We start from the raw sequence: 18,966 nt of genomic DNA, 5'->3' as shown, positions 1-18,966 counted from the left end.
AAAGATAGTTAGGGATTTAATTTGAAAATCTTATATTCTGTTTACCTGTGTATGTAAGAAACAGGACCACTTGCATACATTCCATTGGCTGGCCCCAAATGGAGTCTAGTCAAATTAATTGTAGCCATGGGCGGAGCTACTTACCTGTCAAGCGACACCCCTTCGTAGGAAAATTACACTGTATATATAGGTCAAAATTTGGTTTAATAAATATATATATAAGTATTGACACCTCTTAACACAAGTTGAAGATTTAGTGTAGTGGTTAAGGAGTTGCAAAATTTGCTTGAAGTTGTGTGTTCTCTACCCTTGCTAGCATCATTTATTTTTTTACTTTATATTTTGACACCCCTTAATAAATTTCCTGGCTCCGCCACTATTTATTTGTAGCCTAGTACTTGAGTTTGAGATATCGGATAAGGATCGTACTCCTTTGGAGTATAACGTAGACAATCTACCTAATGCAAATATTAATAGTTTAACAGTCACACGGAGACAACTTCATTTGTAATGTGATTATTTTTTTTAATTTAGTAAAAAGGTATTTGCAAAATCAGATGATTTATTATGTAGTTTCACGTAAATTTCAAAATCTTTAATTTTTTGTATAAGCTCAAGAAAATATTCATTCTAATTAGTTGGAGTGAAAAAAAAATACTTCTCACATCGCTGGCGCATTAGGAAGTACGAAAACCAGCTGCAAATAAAGCCCTGGGCTGAGAACTTTGTAAAGTAAACTTTTCTCGGCCTTTTGCTAAGATCGTATCTGTTCTTTATCAGTTTAATATCTATATTTGGATCGTCGATTCGGGGTAGAGTTCACTATGGTAGCTTGCTACCTGGGCTCTCGAGTGTCGCCTAGGCTTTGCACTACTACCCAGGCTTGGTATCCCCAACAATTCAAATCCAAAATGTTCTTGTGACTTTGTGTGTTCAATTCTACTTCTTGTCCATGGAGCATTGACTATAACAATAACCACTAGTTTTGTAAGTAGGTGATAATACCTGTTGCTACAAACATAGATAGCATCAGTTGAGTCATTAAAGCCTTTCCAGTGTTCTAAATGCACTTTCTTTTTGAAGTTAAAGACAGATGCTAGCAGTTGTGTTATGCTAGTGATAACCTCCACGCAGATTATGAATATATGTGAATAATAGAGTAAGAATGTATAAAGCTGAGTTTGCTGGTTATGCTAGCCTCTATTTCCTTTCATGAAACTTGTATCAGAGCTGCTTCTAATCTATAAAACTAGCTACAGTAACATGAGCAAGAACTTTATTTTCTTGCAAAAAAAAAAATGCATTCATTCTCCCATCCGAAGCTACAAAATCACCATTGCCACATATAGACAAAGGGAGAGTATTATCACGAGAATAAGCATATAATACTACAAAATCAACAGGCGGAACAATAGTCTAGGCTACAAAAAGCAATGTTCCCCAAGAAAAATAAAGAGGGAGAGGAAATAAATCAACAACATTAACTGGATAATGTTGCAAGATAACATGTCGAAACAATTAATGAAGACCCTCTTACGGATAAGACCGCCTATAGCTCAAAAAAATTCTAGCTGCAGCAGTCCACATTGGTGGTGATTGTTACACAGCTCAGACCAGTCATCTGCTTTAAATTCCCAAAAGTGTGAAACCAATCTCAGCTCCACAAACGAGATCATCCCAACATGTTAGCAGCAAGTCACTATCACATGTAATTTATACAAGTGCAGACCAAGAATTTAAGATTTTAATAACTCTTCTGAGCTTGTCAGATCAATTGTCCGCGGACCAAGCAGACTACAAAGAACATCAGAGTAGAAGTTCCAGTCTGAGCTTGTCTGATCAATTGGCTGCTGACCAAATGGATGTTGCTCTACATATTTCTGTACATGTTCGGCTTTTAATATTTCTTCCAAATATATTCGCAAATCACCTCCAGGGCCTATAACATGGTTCATTTTATACCAACATAAATTAGAAATTTCCAAGAAAAGCTTGATTCAATAATCATCAGTATTTTTTAACGCAAAAAGCGCAGAAAATGTCCATGAAGCTTTAAGAGTGGGAAGCAAAATATGCCCCTTTATTTGAAGTGAAAAGAACAAAATATGAAAAATAAAAAATTGCCACATATTCCATTAAGCCGCCCCTGCTTAATAGTGGGTCAATCAATCACCACTAGCAGATTGCTGCTTGCATAGTCCGTGTATGTTAATCTAACTTTGCATGTTTCTCATATGCATCACATCTAACATCATTAAGCAAGGAAAGAAATCAAGCGGCAAGAGTGTCTAAGCCCACTGCAGTTCACACTAGTCAGATGGTCGGAATCAGTTCTAATAACCACTAAAAGGGGCCACATTAAACATGAAAAGGAAAACAACATTGCTGCTGATTACCCCAATTATAATTTGTTGGGAGATTTGGAGGAATTGGTGTGCTATCAAATTTGGAGACAAGAAGTTGAATTTCACCAATATGACGATCCAGATCAACTGGATCATTCACGCAGCTACGAACAACGCCTATCCCAAATACAAGTTAACTTGGCCTTGGCCTAGAATCTGTGAGGAAGTGGAAAAGTCGCAACTGTGAATTGGAAGGCTGTTATGTCAACCAAGTCCTGGCTGTGTTAAAATTAATACAGATGGTAGCTTCTTTCAGGCCACAGGCAAAGCAGGTATTGGAGGAGCAATTAGGAACTATAATGGTGCTCTAATTATGGCTTTCTCTCTTTCTTTATCTCTTTCTTTACAATGTAGCAGCAACAACTTTGCAGAAGCTTTTGTAGCCAAGGAGGGGATCAACTGGTATGTAAAGCAGGTATAGAACAATATTTGGTTGGAACTGGACTCGGAAATAGTGACCAGCATGCTGACAACATGCAATTCAAAAAAACTCAAGTTGAAGCAGGTTATAAACTCCACAAATCAGATTCTGGACCAAGCTGAAGTGCAAATAACTCACTGCTTTAGAGAAGCCAATCTTGTGGCAGACCTATTGCTAAGAGAGCCACAATCATGGGAAGCAGAGCATACTACTATACCTTCCAAAGTCTACACAAAGACATTAAGGGCCCTTTTCAGTTAGACAAGATCAAACGCCCAAGGTTTAGACTGAGGTATGACAAAGCTAAATTTTTTGTAAGCTCACTGAATTCAGGGTACGATAGATTAGCAAGAACAGGATGTATAAAATTCCTCCTTACTACATCTTTTTAGCAAAGACTGTATAGAGTCTCATGTACATAGAAATATCCCCCCCCCCCCTTCCTCTTTTTTTTTTTTTCTATTTGTATTCTTTTGCCAATTAATTTACAGGGTAGGTGTCAAGCCCGCTTCCCCACAACACCTCAAGGATCACAACTTGGGTGATGGCTTAAAATTTATTTTTTTTAAAAAAGAAGGGGAAACAATAGTATACAAATGTACCAGACAAAAGGGTCTCACCTAGTGAATTATCATTCTCGGCCTTGAAGTTGTAAGAATGAGGAAATATTGCAGTGTGCACCTGAGGAACAAGGTCGTGCATAATGTAGTTACAATCACGAAAAGAAATACCAAGTCAGAATCCCCTTTAGGGGTAGTCTTGGAACCAAAAAGAGGGTGGTGTAAAGCTTACCGGATTTAGCAAGGCCTTGTAAGGAGAATCATCCAATAGTAAAGTATTTGATTCATCATAATCACCTCTTTCCCAGGGTAGATTGGGATCATATCTGTCCCACACCTTGCTCAGCTCCTTGCAAACCAAGGGCTTATGCTTGTTCTCAAGTGTCTTGAACATTGTCTGAGTACTATGCGACATATCCTGCGATATTTAGTAAATAGAAACTGATTATTCCTCTAAGAGAGAAGTGCCCAACAATAAATGAAAAACCAAACTATCTATAAACACACACACATCCACAAATCAATGGTCACATAGAAGTGTCATGCTGTGACTGCTGGCTCATTATTCTTTTTCTTTTCCTTTCCATTTTACTAATGGTTGGGCTGAGAGAGAGGAAAAAAATGAACTACCCTTTGGTTAAGAAAGTTCTGGTGGGGAAACACAAGGAGGTAAAAATTCACCAGTTACCTCCTCTCCCACCTTACAACAAAGGTGGTTTCTATCACAATTCGCAGTCCTCAAGGGCATGGTCAAGCAACATAACGGATAAAATGCAAAGACAAACAATATAAATGAACTAGGGCCAGAATAGTTACAAGAAAGAAGTCAAATATAACTTTTCATCCCTTTACATTCCAAGAGACGAAAACAACCAATGTGTTCATGCAGTTGGTAATATATTCTAAACCCTAAATCCAAAAGGGGAAAAACAGCCCATGTGTTCATGCATTTGGTAATATTAGTCTCATGCTCGGGAAGGAATTGTAAAATCACAATGATCTATCAGAGACCTGACAATCAGGCAGAGCACAAGAGTTCCTTAAGCATCAGCGTAGATCATAGCCAAAAGACCACAAAGGAAATTGAATCTTTCCCCAAGCAAAGAAATAATGATGGGGAGTCATACTCCTTTTTCTTTGCTTTTATTTTTGTCACTTTTCTGCTGTCTGGAAGACGAATTTAAGGGTCCAACTAGAAGGAGCGATATGGAACTATTTTTGGAAGGAAGAAAGCTTACCCAACAAAATAACAACTTGTTCTTCGTGTTTCCCAATAAATAATCAACCACTTTAACAATGATCTTCCTGCACAAACATATATTCCACTAAATGTTTATGCAAAATTAAACCATAAAATGCATTAAAGGAACTTAAATCATTAACTGGGGTAAACATAAAAGATCCAAGTGACAAACTCAAGAAGCAATTCAAAATCAAGGATTACTTGGATCTAGAAGACCAGATGCCCACGTCAAATCTCTCAAAGCAAAATTTCAGAAAATCATTACAGTAGGGTCTCTTAAATACTGCAAACAAAGTGACAAGTATTTTTGTATAAGAACCATATGTTTCTTTATCATGTGAATGAAACTCAAAAGGTTATTTAAGCAATTAAATCAAAACTAAATCATTCATTCTCACTTGCCCGTCTTGCGAAACATGCGTTGGGCTTACAATCTTTTGGCGGTGGATTGACTACATCAGCAAGTAGCCCATTAACATCAAGGATGAGAAGTTTTCTCTTCAAACGAAGTCCCCTTGTCATGCAGAAATCACCTGGGCTTATAGGAGCTGAATGAACTTGCATGATTAACTCTGAATTTTTCAACGCCTTCATCACACTTCTTTTCTTCCTTCTCTTTTTCTTAACAGGACTCTTTTCCAAAAGAGTTGTGGTCGCTTCTGTTTGTATATCTAGATGTCCTAGAGGAAGCAATTGTGCATCAGAACTCTCTAAACTAGCCACGTCTTCAATGGAAATATTTGGATTGAGTAGACCATTTTCTACTTCTCCATGCTTACTATCCAGCATACTTGGATTTGAGGGAACATTGTTCTGATCCATGCTACAAAGGTCAACTTTTTTGTTCAACGCCTTCATCCCACTTCTTTTCTTTCTTCTTTTTTTCTTAACAGGACTCTTTTCCAAAAGAGTTGTGGTCGATTCTGTTTGTATTTCCAGATGTCCTAGAGGAAGCAATTGAGCTTCATAATTCTCTAAATTAGCAGCATCTTCAACGGAACTTTCTTCACTTTTAGGAGCCGCCACATTTTTCAGCATTTGACCCAACCTTTGCTGTCTTACCTTTCTGTTAGCCCTCTGCCTCGCCCTTTTTCTTTTCTTCTTGGATATCAATTCTGTACTCTTCATAATAGAATCTTCAGTTGAAAGTGCGTCCATTTAGATACGCAGAACTTTAAAGGAGGGCACCTGATGGATCACTTACAACAACAAGACAGAGTTTGTCAGTTATGTAAGGACCTCCAACTTTAACTCAAGCACTGTTCTATCCATAAGGTGGATTAACAATGACAGCAATTGATTAATTAGATTTTAAAAATTATCCAGATCCACAAACCACGAGTTATGAAGAAAACAATTATTTAAAAAAAAAAGGAGAGATGTAAATTTTGGAATGGAAAATTAACAAACAGTAAACCCTGCACGGCTGCATATATTTGACCTTGAGCTTGAGAAAAAGGGAATTGTAACTCTTTGTGCACTAATTTCATGAACTATTATCTTAAGCGCCCATTTTGATCAGCCAGATTTAAGTGGTATCTAAGATCAGTTGATCTATTTTTTTAATAACTGTGGTGTCCTTACTAGCTTGCCCACGCACCTTGTCTAGTTCCACTGGGTACGGGGTAACTCCACCGAGGCCTAGACAGATGAAGAATCACCTAGTGTTTTTGCCTCCGTCGGGAACATCATCTGATCTTGATCACTTAAATACAAACTGATCTCGATCACTTAAATATGAAAAGGCTGGCTTGTCTATCTATTATATTAGTGCCAGTGGACACGTGAAGAGGTGCGAGAGGTTGGTTATAGAGAGCATGAGAAGAGGCAGAGGTAGGCCGAAAAAGTATTGGGGAGAAGTGATACGGCAGGATATGACGCAACTTCAAGTTACCAAGGATATACGCCTAGATAGGGGAGTGTGGAAGGCACGTATTAGGGTAGAAGGTTAATAGGTAGTGTAATGTTGTCTTGCTTAGGGTGGTTGGTGTTTGCGATGGTATTAGTTGTATTATTGTAGTTATTGTTTGTTTAATTTTATCATTGTTTGTTATTGTTTTTTAATAATCTATCCTAGTATGTTTTATGGTGTTTCGATTATCACATGATTTTATTGTTGTTTTGTCTCCTCTCTAGTAGACTTTTGCACCATTTCCTTGTTATTTGCTACATTCTCTTCATTGTCTCCTTCTTTCTATAGAGATTTGTTGCACTTGAACTGAGGGTCTTTCGAAAACAATCTCTCTACCTCCATGAGGTAGTGGTAAGGTCTGCGTACATTCTACCCTCTCCAGACCTCACTTGTGGGATTTCACTGGGTATGTTATTGTTGTTTTTGTTGTAGTGATAATGGAAAAATATTAAAGTATTGGTCAAAAAAAATAGGTTGATGGAGTAAACATCACATAATATTTTTGAATTTCAGTACTTGATGGTTGTGACAATGGTATGCCAATGGAATGGCATACATTCAGGGACCTCACAAGATGGAAAGAGTATCATAAAATTTGGACATAGGGAATTATTACCAACCATATATAATTTAAGTTATTGAAATCATTACTTTTAAATGCCCTAATATCTGAATCAGTCCAGTATATTCAACCAGGTGATACATATACTGGTATATTAGTTATGGGACAAGCAACTTTTCTTATTGTAAAGTCTGAGGTCTATTTCCGTCTTACTAAATGGACATTTACTAACTTTTAATTTTTTTTTATAATCAAGGTCAATGGTGCAAGGTTCGAAACTAAGCAGATAATGGGCCTGACTCTCTACCCTTCTCCAACATATGCAAACTTCTAATGATTTGACAGATTTCTATTCTTAGCCATTTAATGTAGGCAATTAAAATAATCAAAACTACTCTTTTTTACCCTATCACAGAGTTCTGTCCGGTTAAATTTTAAATTTTACAGAATTGTCTAAATTAATAATTTCCCATAATTTATGACATAAATGGAATTGAGGCATGATTATTCGATGACTAATTTTGTTGTGTCTTGAAGTTGAGGCTTTGGAGGAACATTTACCTTGCTTTCCAATTTACCCAAACTGCAGATTTTTAAGTTCCAGACCAACAATTTAAACACGTCATATATAGACACAAAATGGGATAAAGTTAGAAGTATAAATTCAAACATTCATAAAATTGAGTAGTAATACTTCAGAGTGGATCAATAAAAGGCCACAAGTTTGTCACACGAAAGCAAATAAGAATGCAAATTAACTTGCAAGCAAAACAAAGAACTACAAAGATCAAATTTTGAGACTTTCTTAGTACAGCAGAAGCAGACAGAAAGCATTTCAAACCATAAAATTCCTATTCTACGATTACAAATCATGTGAAAATAGAAAATAGGGTTTGTTGGTAACATTTATGTGGAAGACTAGAGAAGGTTGAGATAGATAGAGAGCATAGAAAACAGAGGAACATACAAACATTTCGTCGGAGATCGCAAAAATTTCGTCGGAGAAGGAGATCGCGGAAGGTCGCCGCCGATGGGAAGTGGTGGTCATTCGATCGACTCTGTAGTCTTTTTAAATTCGCGGGCTGGATTCGGAATTTTGGGTCCAAGTTAGGAATATCCATTTGTCGTGCGCCCCAAGTCCTAACTGCTAGAAAATATCTGGGCTGGGATTCTGGGCTCTTTGTCAATGGTATGTTTTCAGGCCCATATTTGAAATCTACTTAAAAAGTGGAATATATTTATAAAGTTTTTGGTTTCGAGGTGATTTTAATTTTGAAAAATTACATAAATAAACAACTTATTTTACCATATTCTCTAAAAAAAAAATATCATTTGAATAAATTACAAAAATCTCTATTCTCTCATATTCTCGGATACATCACTTTTCGCGATTTATCAGTCGGGTACATAACTTTACGTGATGAATCGGGTGTTGGATACATCACTTTACGCGATATATCGGTAGGATACATCACTTTACGTGGTGTATCATGACGTTTTGGGTTGTATTCGAACTCCACTAAATTTAAGGAATTTTTATAATTTGAAAAAGAGTAGGAATAGAATGTAATTAACTCTTAACACTATGGAATTTGTGTAATCCATACTTTTAATTTTGGGAAAATTTTAGAAACAGCTAACATTAGGCCTTAATTAGGGATTCTTAGCTATAGTTGCAATATTTATAATGCATAATTAAATTTTGGGTTTCCTAAACGTTGTATCTATTGTATTTTTCAATGAGAGGGGTAATTACCTTTTTGAGTTCCTTCTATAAAATATTTATTGTTTTTAAAAATATTTTTTATTTGTTACCTAGATATACCATATTTAGAAAATATTTATCATCTATAGCAAATGTATTATGTATTAAAAGTGATATGTAATATATATGTATTAAAATGTATTATACTTGTTTTTGATAAAAAAAAATTGCATCATGTATTAAAAGCGAATTATGCATTTAGCATAGATCTATTTTACTATGTATAAAAGTAATTTCACATGCAATATATTTGTATTATAAGTATCTTAAAACATATTAGGCTTATTTTGGTAAAACAATTGCATTATGTATTAAAAGTTAATTATACATGCAATATAGATGTATTAAAAATATATAACTATAAATAGTAAATATTTTCTAAATATGGTATATTAGGTAAGTTTTTCATAAAAAAGATACAAATACAAATTAACTAATTTGCTTAAAACATGGAACAAATCTTTTCTGTTACGATAAATTAGCTAAAGCACTCCCTAAAAATCTTCATGTTACAAATTGAACTTTTAAGTGGCTGTTACAAAATCAAATTCAAAATCGAAGATCCGAGCAAATTCAAATACAAAATGCAAAATCATTAGATTTACTATGTTCTTCTTCAATTATATTATATTGGTTTAAATCTGAATACAAAATGCATATGAATTATCTAATAGTTGAATCCAAATACAAGTGAACACAGAAGTTCTAACTGTTGATGCGGAATGTATTTGATACTTACCATTTAATTCAAAAGCATATGAATACAAATGCATATTGGTATAAAATACAAAAGATTCAAAATACATATTTTGGTACTTATCTTTCAATACAAATACATAGGAATACAAAATATAAAAATTTGGTGCAAAATACAAATGCCCAACTGTTTAAGGGCTTTATAATTGTTGAAGTGTATTTGGTACTTCACCCTTTCATCAAAAACTTTTAGGCAAACATATATGAACAAATGCCATCTCTTTCATCTCAGTAAATACTTTCTTGGCATCACTAACATTCCCTTCACTACAATGAGCATCCACCATACTGGTATACATAAGGGCATTGAACATAACATTTGCTTCACGCATTGCATCACAAACTCACCAAAACAATTTAAAGTTACTACCTTTCAACAAATCCGTCAACAAACGATTACAATACAACAAACTAGGAACACAATCAAGTTCTTTAGTATGAGCAAAAACAACAGTAGTAGCTTCAAACAAGTACCCTTTCTCCCTATACTTATCCATCAACAACCCAAATATCACATTATCAAACTTCCTCAACTCATCAAACTCTTTATGACAATTATCAATAAATTTCAAAACATCTAAAGGGGGGAAACCAAACCTGATTACTATATACACGGATCGGGCTGTACGTTCCACAGCGCTAATAATATATATGTGAATATGATGACAGAATGATGTAGATGGTACACCGAGTCCCCAAAATGGGCCGGGCACAGTACGTGATGGTAATATGTATGACTTTTTTTTATACGATGCGAGTACAGTAAATGGTTAAATGTTATACTTGCCCCCTGCATCCCTACGCCAATTGTAATTTCCTTATGATGTCTATGCTTTACATACTCAGTACATATGTCGTACTGACCCTCCCTTTCTCGAGGGGGTTGCATTCATGCCCGCAGATACAGATACACACTTTGGGGATCCGTCAGCGTAGAAATTCCACTCAGCATTTCAGAAGCGCTCTATTGTGTCGGAGCCTAGTTTTGGTATTAACCCTCGATATATATATTTATTTTTTCACGGGTACGGCGGGGGCCCTGTCCCGCCATATGTTACTGTTCTTACTCTTAGAGGTCTGTGGACATGTATGTGGTTTGTGTATGGTTTGTATATGCACGTATGTACAGTGGTGCCTATGATAAGCCTCGCCGGCTTATATGTTATCCTGCCTGTTGATATGCTATAACGTAAATAGGGGACATATTTACTTACAGATAGCAGGGATATACGCGAGTGCCCAGTTCGGACACACGTCACGGCCTACAGGGTTGGGTCGTGGCATATGGGCCTTAATGTATAACAAAATATTTTCATTTTGATCTTTTATCCTAAAACTAACAAATTTAAATAAAAAAATTAATTTTAATTGTAGGCCCCATGTGGCTAAGAAAATCTAACATTATTTTCTTCTTTGTTAGCTCCAAAGACAAAACTATGTGAAATCTAACACATTTGTCTCTCCTTTCTCTAACAAAATTTACTATCCTCAAAAAGGTGTTCATTTGAGTGATTTGTGAAGCGTGACTTGTTATATATTAAGGATCATTTCAATCAAGTACAATATATTAAGAACGCAAATATGCGATTTGAATTTTAAGTTGTATTTTTTGCTATAAACATAAAATAAATCATAAGTTGTGAATACTATCAAAATTCTTCAATTATTTATACAATCTTATCAAATAAATAAAAGTTCATAACAAAAGTATAACACATTAACCAAGCCAATTAGAAAAAGGATAATCCAGAGAATGACCACCCCCCTACCAACCAACAACCTTGCCACCCACTGGACCACAGGATCCACTAGAGCCACCAGATGGAAATAGCTCATTCAATAGATTTTTTTTGATTTTCCACTTGGTGTGCGGAGTCCACATTGAAGCACTGACTAAATTCAAATCGCGCACTGCAAGCCCATTCAGTGGTGGCGCTCCCAACATAATTTTCTCCATCTCCCAGACTCAAATTCGAGACATCTGATTAAGAATGAAACAATCCACCACTGCACCACAAAGCATGTTAGTCAATAGAATAATAGTATGAATACAAATATATATTGAAACTTGAGATAAAATATAAATACAGTGAATACAATAAAAGAGAAATAGAGGATAAATACCAAAATCTTTTAGCGGCATTATATACGAGCACCAAAAAACACACAATTTTTTTGTTACCTATATATATTATTTTTCTCTCTTACTTGAGTTTGCGACTTTTGAGCAAAGGGTCTTTTGGAAACTGTCTCTTTATCTCCATGAGGTAGTGGTAAGATTTGCGTACATCATACCCTCCTCAAATCCTACTTGTGGAATTTTATTGGATATGTTATTGTTGTTGTTACTTCAAATCTTCAGCTACACTTTATTCTTTGTACAAAAATCGATGTGTTCCTTTTAGTTAACTCTAATTGAAATTAGAGAAATTAAATGATACAAATGTAAAATAAATAAATAAATTAATTAATAAATAATAATAATAATAATAATAATAATAATAATAATAATAATAATAATAATAATAATAAAATATGAGTTTTAGGAGTTCCTTTTGCTAAATCCGAATTGAAAAAAATTGATTGACCCAAATACAAAATAAATAGGAATTAATACCAAAAAAATACAAATACGAAACTAATAAATAACAAAATTAACTCAAAAAGTACAAACCCCAAAGGAAGTTACCCGATCAGAGCGGATTCTGAATTTGTTGGAGATTTACATTAAGAACGAGGTTCGATTTGTAAAGAAAATACACGTTTTGAATTGATTTTAGTATAAAGGAGATAGAAACGAAATGGAAGAAATAAAGTGAAATTGAGATAGCAAGAGTTTCGTCGTATTATACATATATTGCACATAAACAATGAATTTGCTACAAATTAAATAATATAGTGGCGAATGATAATTTTTCTTATAACTAGCTATATACCTAAATACACAACACATGTCTGCTATGTTGTGTAGTTTTCCCTTTGTTTGTTGTCCTTTGATGTTCAATTTTTATTCCTATTGCTCATGTAATAAAAAAATTATGAGTCAAAGTACTTTTAACTATGACCTAATTTCGCAAAGCTAAACATCTCATATAGTGCTTGTCGCGTGCATACAATTTTTATTATCTGATTAGCAGGGCAAAACTTTTTTAGAGAACTTTGCCCTAAGGCATAATTCTATTACCGATCTCATTTCTCTCAACTTACGTTTTGGATGTAACACTTCGTACCTTCAGACTAAGGATTGGACTATACATCATTTGAAAAACAACAACAATAGCATACCCAATGAATTCATGCGGTTAAATTATCAGTAATGCGACCCCATGCGCTCATGCAAACCTCATATCGCACCACAAACCATTAATTTTAATAAACATTATGTCTAAGTAATGCGTCGGAACATACGGCCGCATCATCCACCGCAAATTATCAATCTCTTACCAAGCTTCTATTGAGAAGTTGCAATGAGATGCAATCACATTTGTGAATTGCGGATCACAAATTCACCAACATGATTTCTTTTAAAATTCGTTATATTTTGCTAATCACTATTATTATTTATCAGTATTGTTAATTATTACTATCATTTATAATAATAATCAATCTCCATCAACTTCTATCACTAACCACTATGATCATCATTAGCTATCACACACTCGATTATTAGTAAATATTATCTCAAATCATAATCCACAATTATAATAGTCATTACTATTGCCAATCATTGTATAATTTTATAAATATTTTGTTGATTAATTTTCTAATGCAAACATTTTTTATTCATTTAGCTGTTGAGAAAAATGAATAATCTTAATTATATTGTATTCAAATATATTCATATTTAACATTTAAACTTTAATGTGTATTTTAATGTTTAAATGTATATTCAAATATAAACGAGTCAATTAAGTTTAGTGAAATAATATGACCTAAAAATATTAACAAAAGACATATCTGCTGGAATAATAAATCAAAATTAACACGTGAATACCCCTCTATCTCACTGCAGTCCACTTCATCAAGCCAGGGTTTACTCCCCCACCCCCGCGGCATCTCCCTTCCTCGTTCACTTTCTCGGAGTTTCGAATTTGCTATCGACGGAAACCCAGAGGGAAAATGACCACCGTCGTTCCGACTTCGGAGGAAGATCCGTCGCTTTCCGTCGTTCTGTTCACCGCTCAGATGTCATGGGCTGACGCTGGCCAAGAGGTAATTTATATCCTGCTCGACAATCATCTACTACTCGAACTCTGTGTGTGTATGCGTCGATTTTTATTTACCTATTTATTGCATGTTTACAAATTATTTAGCTTTGACAGGATTCTCTTTTAACTAATCACGCTGTGTAATCTAGTTTTATTACCTATTTCAAAAAAACTGGCGTTTTAAACTATCTGGATTTGAAATGCGGGTAGTTTAGTAAATTGCTGTATGGAATTTCTTAAGGACAGATTCTGTGAGTTAATTTTAGACTGTAATACTGTGGCTGTAGTATTTGTATTTGTTCTGAATGGATTTAACATGTCCTTAGGTTGCAGAGCCTCATGTGAATAGGCTGTGCGCCGAGACACAGGAATGCATAATTAAAGGAAGATGGCTAGATTTGGCTTCATTGATGGTCACTTCTGCGGATTTGATATTTTCTAAAGCTTCCGAGAAAGGTAAAATTCACATTTCAGTTGATTGATATGATCCAGAATAGACTCCAAGGGAATGGCTGAGTGGTTATGGCCAGTGGCGGAACCAGGAATTTTATGAAGAGGGTTCAAAAAAAATTAAACACGCAAATCAGATAAAAAAATGTGCTTATTAGGATTCGAAGCCGCGAGCTGAGACAAACTAAGGCGAAATATTGAACCTCATTTGCCACTGAGCTAGTCCTTTGGCTTATGCTCAGGGGGTTCAATGTTAAATATATACACATAAATTAAAAAATTTATCTTATATATACAGTGTAATTTTTTAACGAAGGGGGTTCGGATGAACCCCCTCACTTGCACGTGGGTCCGCCCCTGGTTATGGCTTAGGAGTAACAGCCTGGAGATCCGAAGCGAAAATCTCCGCTACTTCACTCAGTGTGAGCCTATTTATTCCAATCTTAGTGGGTGCCTTTACACGATACGCGTGCTTGTGTGATGTAACAAGCTGCAGTTGGATTAGTCAATGTGCAGACAAGCTCGCCCAACACCATTGTCACTAAGAACAACAAAATATATAATCCAGAAATTTCTTCATATAATTATACATAAATTTCTAGAAGACAAGTGTGCATGATATTTTAATAAATTCTTGAGTCAAATTAGTTATTATCTAGCACATACGGGAGAATGTGATGGATAGAACCCACGAGAAGCAACTATTTCTATTGACTTCTATTTTTAAGCAAATGGTTTAGAGGCAGCTCTTCTTTCTTCATCAATGTGAAGCAATCTCTGATTGTCTGGCACATTGAAACCATCCTTTCACATGTTAGGTTTTCTGCATTTTGTTTGTTTTCTGAGTTATGTAATCTGCTTTAATTGGTTTCTACCTCAGATCTCGAGTGCATTTTCACAATAATCTGCAACCTTGTCAAGAAACCTGAGAGTTTGGACCAAGTACATGAGATGGCAGAGCTCATATCCACTAAACTCTCTCAACTACCAAGTGATAAGCCTGCATTGCGCTTAAAAATGTATCATGTCTTGAAATTAATCACTTTAATACTGGGAGTTTATGTTTCTGGTGTCACATTGGGTTTTGTTCCTCCTCTCTTTTCAGCTTGTTCAATCTCTACAACCTGTTGGAGAATCCTTATAGCCGTTTCTTTGTGTACATGAAGGCCCTTAATTTGGCCATAAATGGAAAGGTCGCTGAACATATCTTGCCATCTTTCAAAAAGATAGATAGCTTCTTGAAAGAGTGGAATCGTGGAGTCAAAGATCAGCGGGAGCTCTTCCTTAAGATCTCAAACATTCTGAAGGAAACCAAGAGGTAATAGTGAAGGACTTTTATTTTCTGGGGCAACCTGCACTTACAATTTTCGTATTCTTCTCTGACTCCTATTCGTATTTGCAGCTCTGCAAAAGAGTCTTTCAAGTTTCTTATAAAGTATTTGGAAACTTTCTCGGATGAAGATGCTCAGGCCATGAATGAGGCAAAGGAAGAAGCTCTCCACGCAATTATTGCCTTTGTCAAGGCACCTGACATGTTTCAGGTATATCTATGTTCAACAGAATTCTGAAGTTGAATTGCTTGGGTAGAAAGGAGACCCTTTTCTAATATAAACTATCTGCTGTCTTTATTTTAGATTCCGAATTGCTCAATGCTTTCTTTTCCCATGCTATGTTGGTATCTTGTATTTTTTGGTGCATTGGATACATTCTATTGCTAGCATGTAATGATTTAGGTGCATCAATATAGACTCTTGTATTTGGGATGTGATATGTATCTTGTGGAATTAGTCGAAGTGCATAAGAGCTGGCCCCGGACACTACGGTTATCCAAAAAGAAAATAGGCTCTAGTATTGTACGGCATGATTGTCTCCCTCGTCACTGTTGATCTGAGTGATATACTAGGTAGCACTATCTGGATCTAAGCAACCAACATCATACATGATGTGGTTTGATTTTTACTATTCTGGGTAAATTACTTTGAATTTTGCTAAGTCTCAGCTATTAGGAGCTAATAAAAGCCTGTATCAAAGTTCTTGGCGAACAATGTTATGGAGTAGTCCACTAACATGATCATATCTAAGACCTATCAAAATTAATAAACAAGGAAATAATTGAGGAGAGTGACGTACCAAATCTGCAGTTCTTTCTTGCCATATTTACTCTTGGCTTTTAATATGGCAGGGTGGCTTGCTATACATGCCTGCTATAGTCCAATTGGAGAAAGATGCTAAATATGCTCTAGCATATCAGCTTCTGAAGATCTTTCTCACTGGGAGGCTAGATGATTACTTGAATTTCCAAAAGTCAAATTTAGAATTTTTAAAAACCTATGGTTAGTACTTGCTTTTCTGCTAAATGGAGCTTTGGTGTATTTTATGGGTGAACCCTTTGAGTTTTGAGATGCTGTCCTTGGCCTTATTCTTCTAGTTAATATGCAGGACTTCTCCATGAAGATTGTGTAGAAAAAATGAGATTATTGACCTTGGTAGATCTTGGCATGACGGAAACCGGTCAAATTCCTTATTCCATCATCAAAGACACATTGAAGGTACATTTATTGTCTCTGTCTTGTAGTTTGTATTCGTGCTCCACAGTTTGGTCGTTCCATTGGTCTTTTGCTCTTTGCAGATTAATGATATTGATGTGGAATCGTGGGTTGTTAAGGCGATTTCAGCTAAGTTACTCATCTGCAAGATAGATCAAATGAACCAAGTAATAATTGTTAGGTGTGCTTCTTATGGTGGCCATCCTTTATAATCACTGCCTCTGCTTTGGTTGTAGAATTTACCTCTGGTGAGTTAAGCTTTTATTGTTCGTTATTCACAACTTTTTTCTTTTCCTTTGTATGGATGTTGTGCAGCCGATGTACAGAGCGTGTATTTGGGCCAAATCAGTGGCAATTGCTTCGAGCAAAGCTTGTGACCTGGAGAGTAAGTCACATTCTTCTTAAAGTCAATTTGGGTTCTGAGAGCGGGTGTGGCTAGTTGACATAATTATTGCTGCTGCTCTGCTGGAGCCTCTAGACACACAATTAAAAAATTTCTTCTATGCCTTGGGTTAATAAAAGAAATTTTTTAATTGGGATTTAAACAGTGATGCAGCATATTTCTGTTAGCCTCCTACATCATCTTGTTAGATGTCCTTAACCTCCCATTCTTATTTATAATGATTATTGTGCTATCCGTATATGATTAATGTTGATGAGTATAAACTGTTTGCAGGGAAATATTTCAGGGGTTATTAGTAAAATTCATGCTAACAAGATAATTGAAGATAGCACACAAACAATGCAAGGATTAGCGATCCGCTGAAGGTTGTTTTTGTTAGTTATTTGCGGAAATGATCTACTTTAAAATTTTGGAGACGGGATTAATTAGTGCCCATATATAGAGCCATTTCTTTCAAGCAGAAATTTTGACATTATTCTCGCTGCGCCAAATTTTCTTTTGAGTTTGTTAAAGCTGTATTTGCTTTCTTTTCCTGGCAAGTTTACAGTTGTAATTTCATGAGATGACAGTGTTCAATTATAATTTCCAGTTGATTCCATTATTTCAATGTCGAGCAGTTCAATTTTTTAGGCATCGGTGGAACATAACTAAGAAATATATTATATTTTATTTGTGGAGATGAAGCCGCCCCTATCGTTTTCACCTTGTTAAAATCAGGAAGGTGGTCTAGTTTTGCTATTGGCCAGACTTGCTTTTGGGTTCACTTGGAGAATTGGAGATGGGTAGGACCAGCATTGACATTGCTTGTTAGCAGTCTTTGCAGACTTTTCAAATGAACTATGTCACAGTAATAGTTGAAGTGTGGACCATCTCAGTTGTCAAGGAGAACTACTTTTATTTAGTTGATTATATTTTTATTACTTGCGTCTTTTCACATGCTAATTTATTTTGATAAGAAGTGGAATTGAAACTTGAATTTGTAACTTTTATATGTTTTCAATATTGAAATATGTGATTATCTCATCTAAGTTGCTAGAAGGAGCATATAATTAAATAAAAAAGATTTTCTTATCATGGTTAAATTTCTATACAAAGAATTTTTTTCCAACTAAAATAGATTTAGATTTAAAAAAGAAACAGTCAAAATTTTTCCAAAATAATAGGTAATAAAGATTTTTTTTTTAAATTGCCGCAAAGGTACAAAAGAATAGGCCAGCAAAAAAAGGTTAAAAAAAAAGAAGAACGTCAAAACAAATATAGCCAAAAAAATCTTTTAAAATGGCAATAATTTTCTACTCCTAATATTTAGTACTTAAAAATTGATTAAAATTATACTTCTTATATCTTTTTAAACTATATTAATAGTCCTAACATTTAAATCTTTCTTTTTTTATTTAGAAAATGTAAGAAATTTTAATTTATATCTCATGATAAATATTTATATCTTCTTGAATTGTCATTTAGGTTTAGAATTCTTCAACTTCTTCTTTGTTTAGGAATTTTGACTTGGCTAGGATAGTAAAACTGAGGTAGATTTAGTTTCAGCCCATGTCAAACTTACTTATAAAATTTCATGTAAATTTTTTAAACCGCAATTGAAAAATTATTATTTTTCTCTCTGATTTCATGATATAATAATCAAGGGTTCTTGTTTTTGTGTAGACCAAATCTAATTTATTGCTTTTGTTTTTGCAGCATATACTCAACTCAAACACGTATGAATTTTGGTAAGTTT

The 18,966-nt window shown here is 34.9% G+C and overlaps 2 protein-coding genes and 1 pseudogene across 4 annotated transcripts; 2 read left to right on the top strand and 1 right to left on the bottom strand.

The window, feature by feature from the left end:
* The first annotated feature begins 735 nt into the window (after positions 1-735).
* On the top strand, positions 736-897 carry LOC129875349 (U2 spliceosomal RNA; annotated as a pseudogene).
* A 449-nt stretch (positions 898-1,346) lies between these two features.
* On the bottom strand, positions 1,347-8,225 carry LOC129873910 (uncharacterized). Of its 2 annotated transcripts, none has more exons than XM_055949099.1 (7): positions 8,071-8,225; positions 5,028-5,828; positions 4,831-4,912; positions 4,625-4,691; positions 3,619-3,804; positions 3,447-3,507; positions 1,347-1,939 (listed from the first exon to the last, which is right to left on the bottom strand). In XM_055949099.1, exons 2-7 carry the CDS (start codon positions 5,785-5,787, stop codon positions 1,737-1,739), a joined length of 1,359 nt encoding a protein of 452 aa, XP_055805074.1. In that variant the 5' UTR covers positions 5,788-5,828; positions 8,071-8,225; the 3' UTR covers positions 1,347-1,736. The 2 variants fall into 2 exon arrangements, with proteins under 2 accessions (XP_055805074.1, XP_055805075.1); XM_055949100.1 differs by having other exon boundaries at positions 5,028-5,817.
* A 5,401-nt stretch (positions 8,226-13,626) lies between these two features.
* On the top strand, positions 13,627-17,838 carry LOC129874837 (uncharacterized). Of its 2 annotated transcripts, none has more exons than XM_055950210.1 (10): positions 13,627-13,836; positions 14,159-14,288; positions 15,163-15,301; positions 15,388-15,600; positions 15,685-15,823; positions 16,465-16,615; positions 16,722-16,831; positions 16,912-17,009; positions 17,144-17,213; positions 17,505-17,838. In XM_055950210.1, the coding sequence occupies exons 1-10, from the start codon at positions 13,744-13,746 to the stop codon at positions 17,592-17,594; spliced, it is 1,233 nt and encodes a 410-aa protein (XP_055806185.1). In that variant the 5' UTR covers positions 13,627-13,743; the 3' UTR covers positions 17,595-17,838. The 2 variants fall into 2 exon arrangements, with proteins under 2 accessions (XP_055806185.1, XP_055806186.1); XM_055950211.1 differs by having other exon boundaries at positions 13,629-13,836; positions 14,166-14,288.
* The last annotated feature ends 1,128 nt before the right edge of the window (positions 17,839-18,966 follow it).

The sequence above is a fragment of the Solanum dulcamara genome, chromosome 11 (assembly GCF_947179165.1).
Source record: "Solanum dulcamara chromosome 11, daSolDulc1.2, whole genome shotgun sequence".
NCBI lineage: Eukaryota > Viridiplantae > Streptophyta > Magnoliopsida > Solanales > Solanaceae > Solanum > Solanum dulcamara.
The sequence above is the reverse complement of the archived record's forward strand: the minus strand, read 5'-3'. Positions and strand labels throughout refer to the sequence as shown.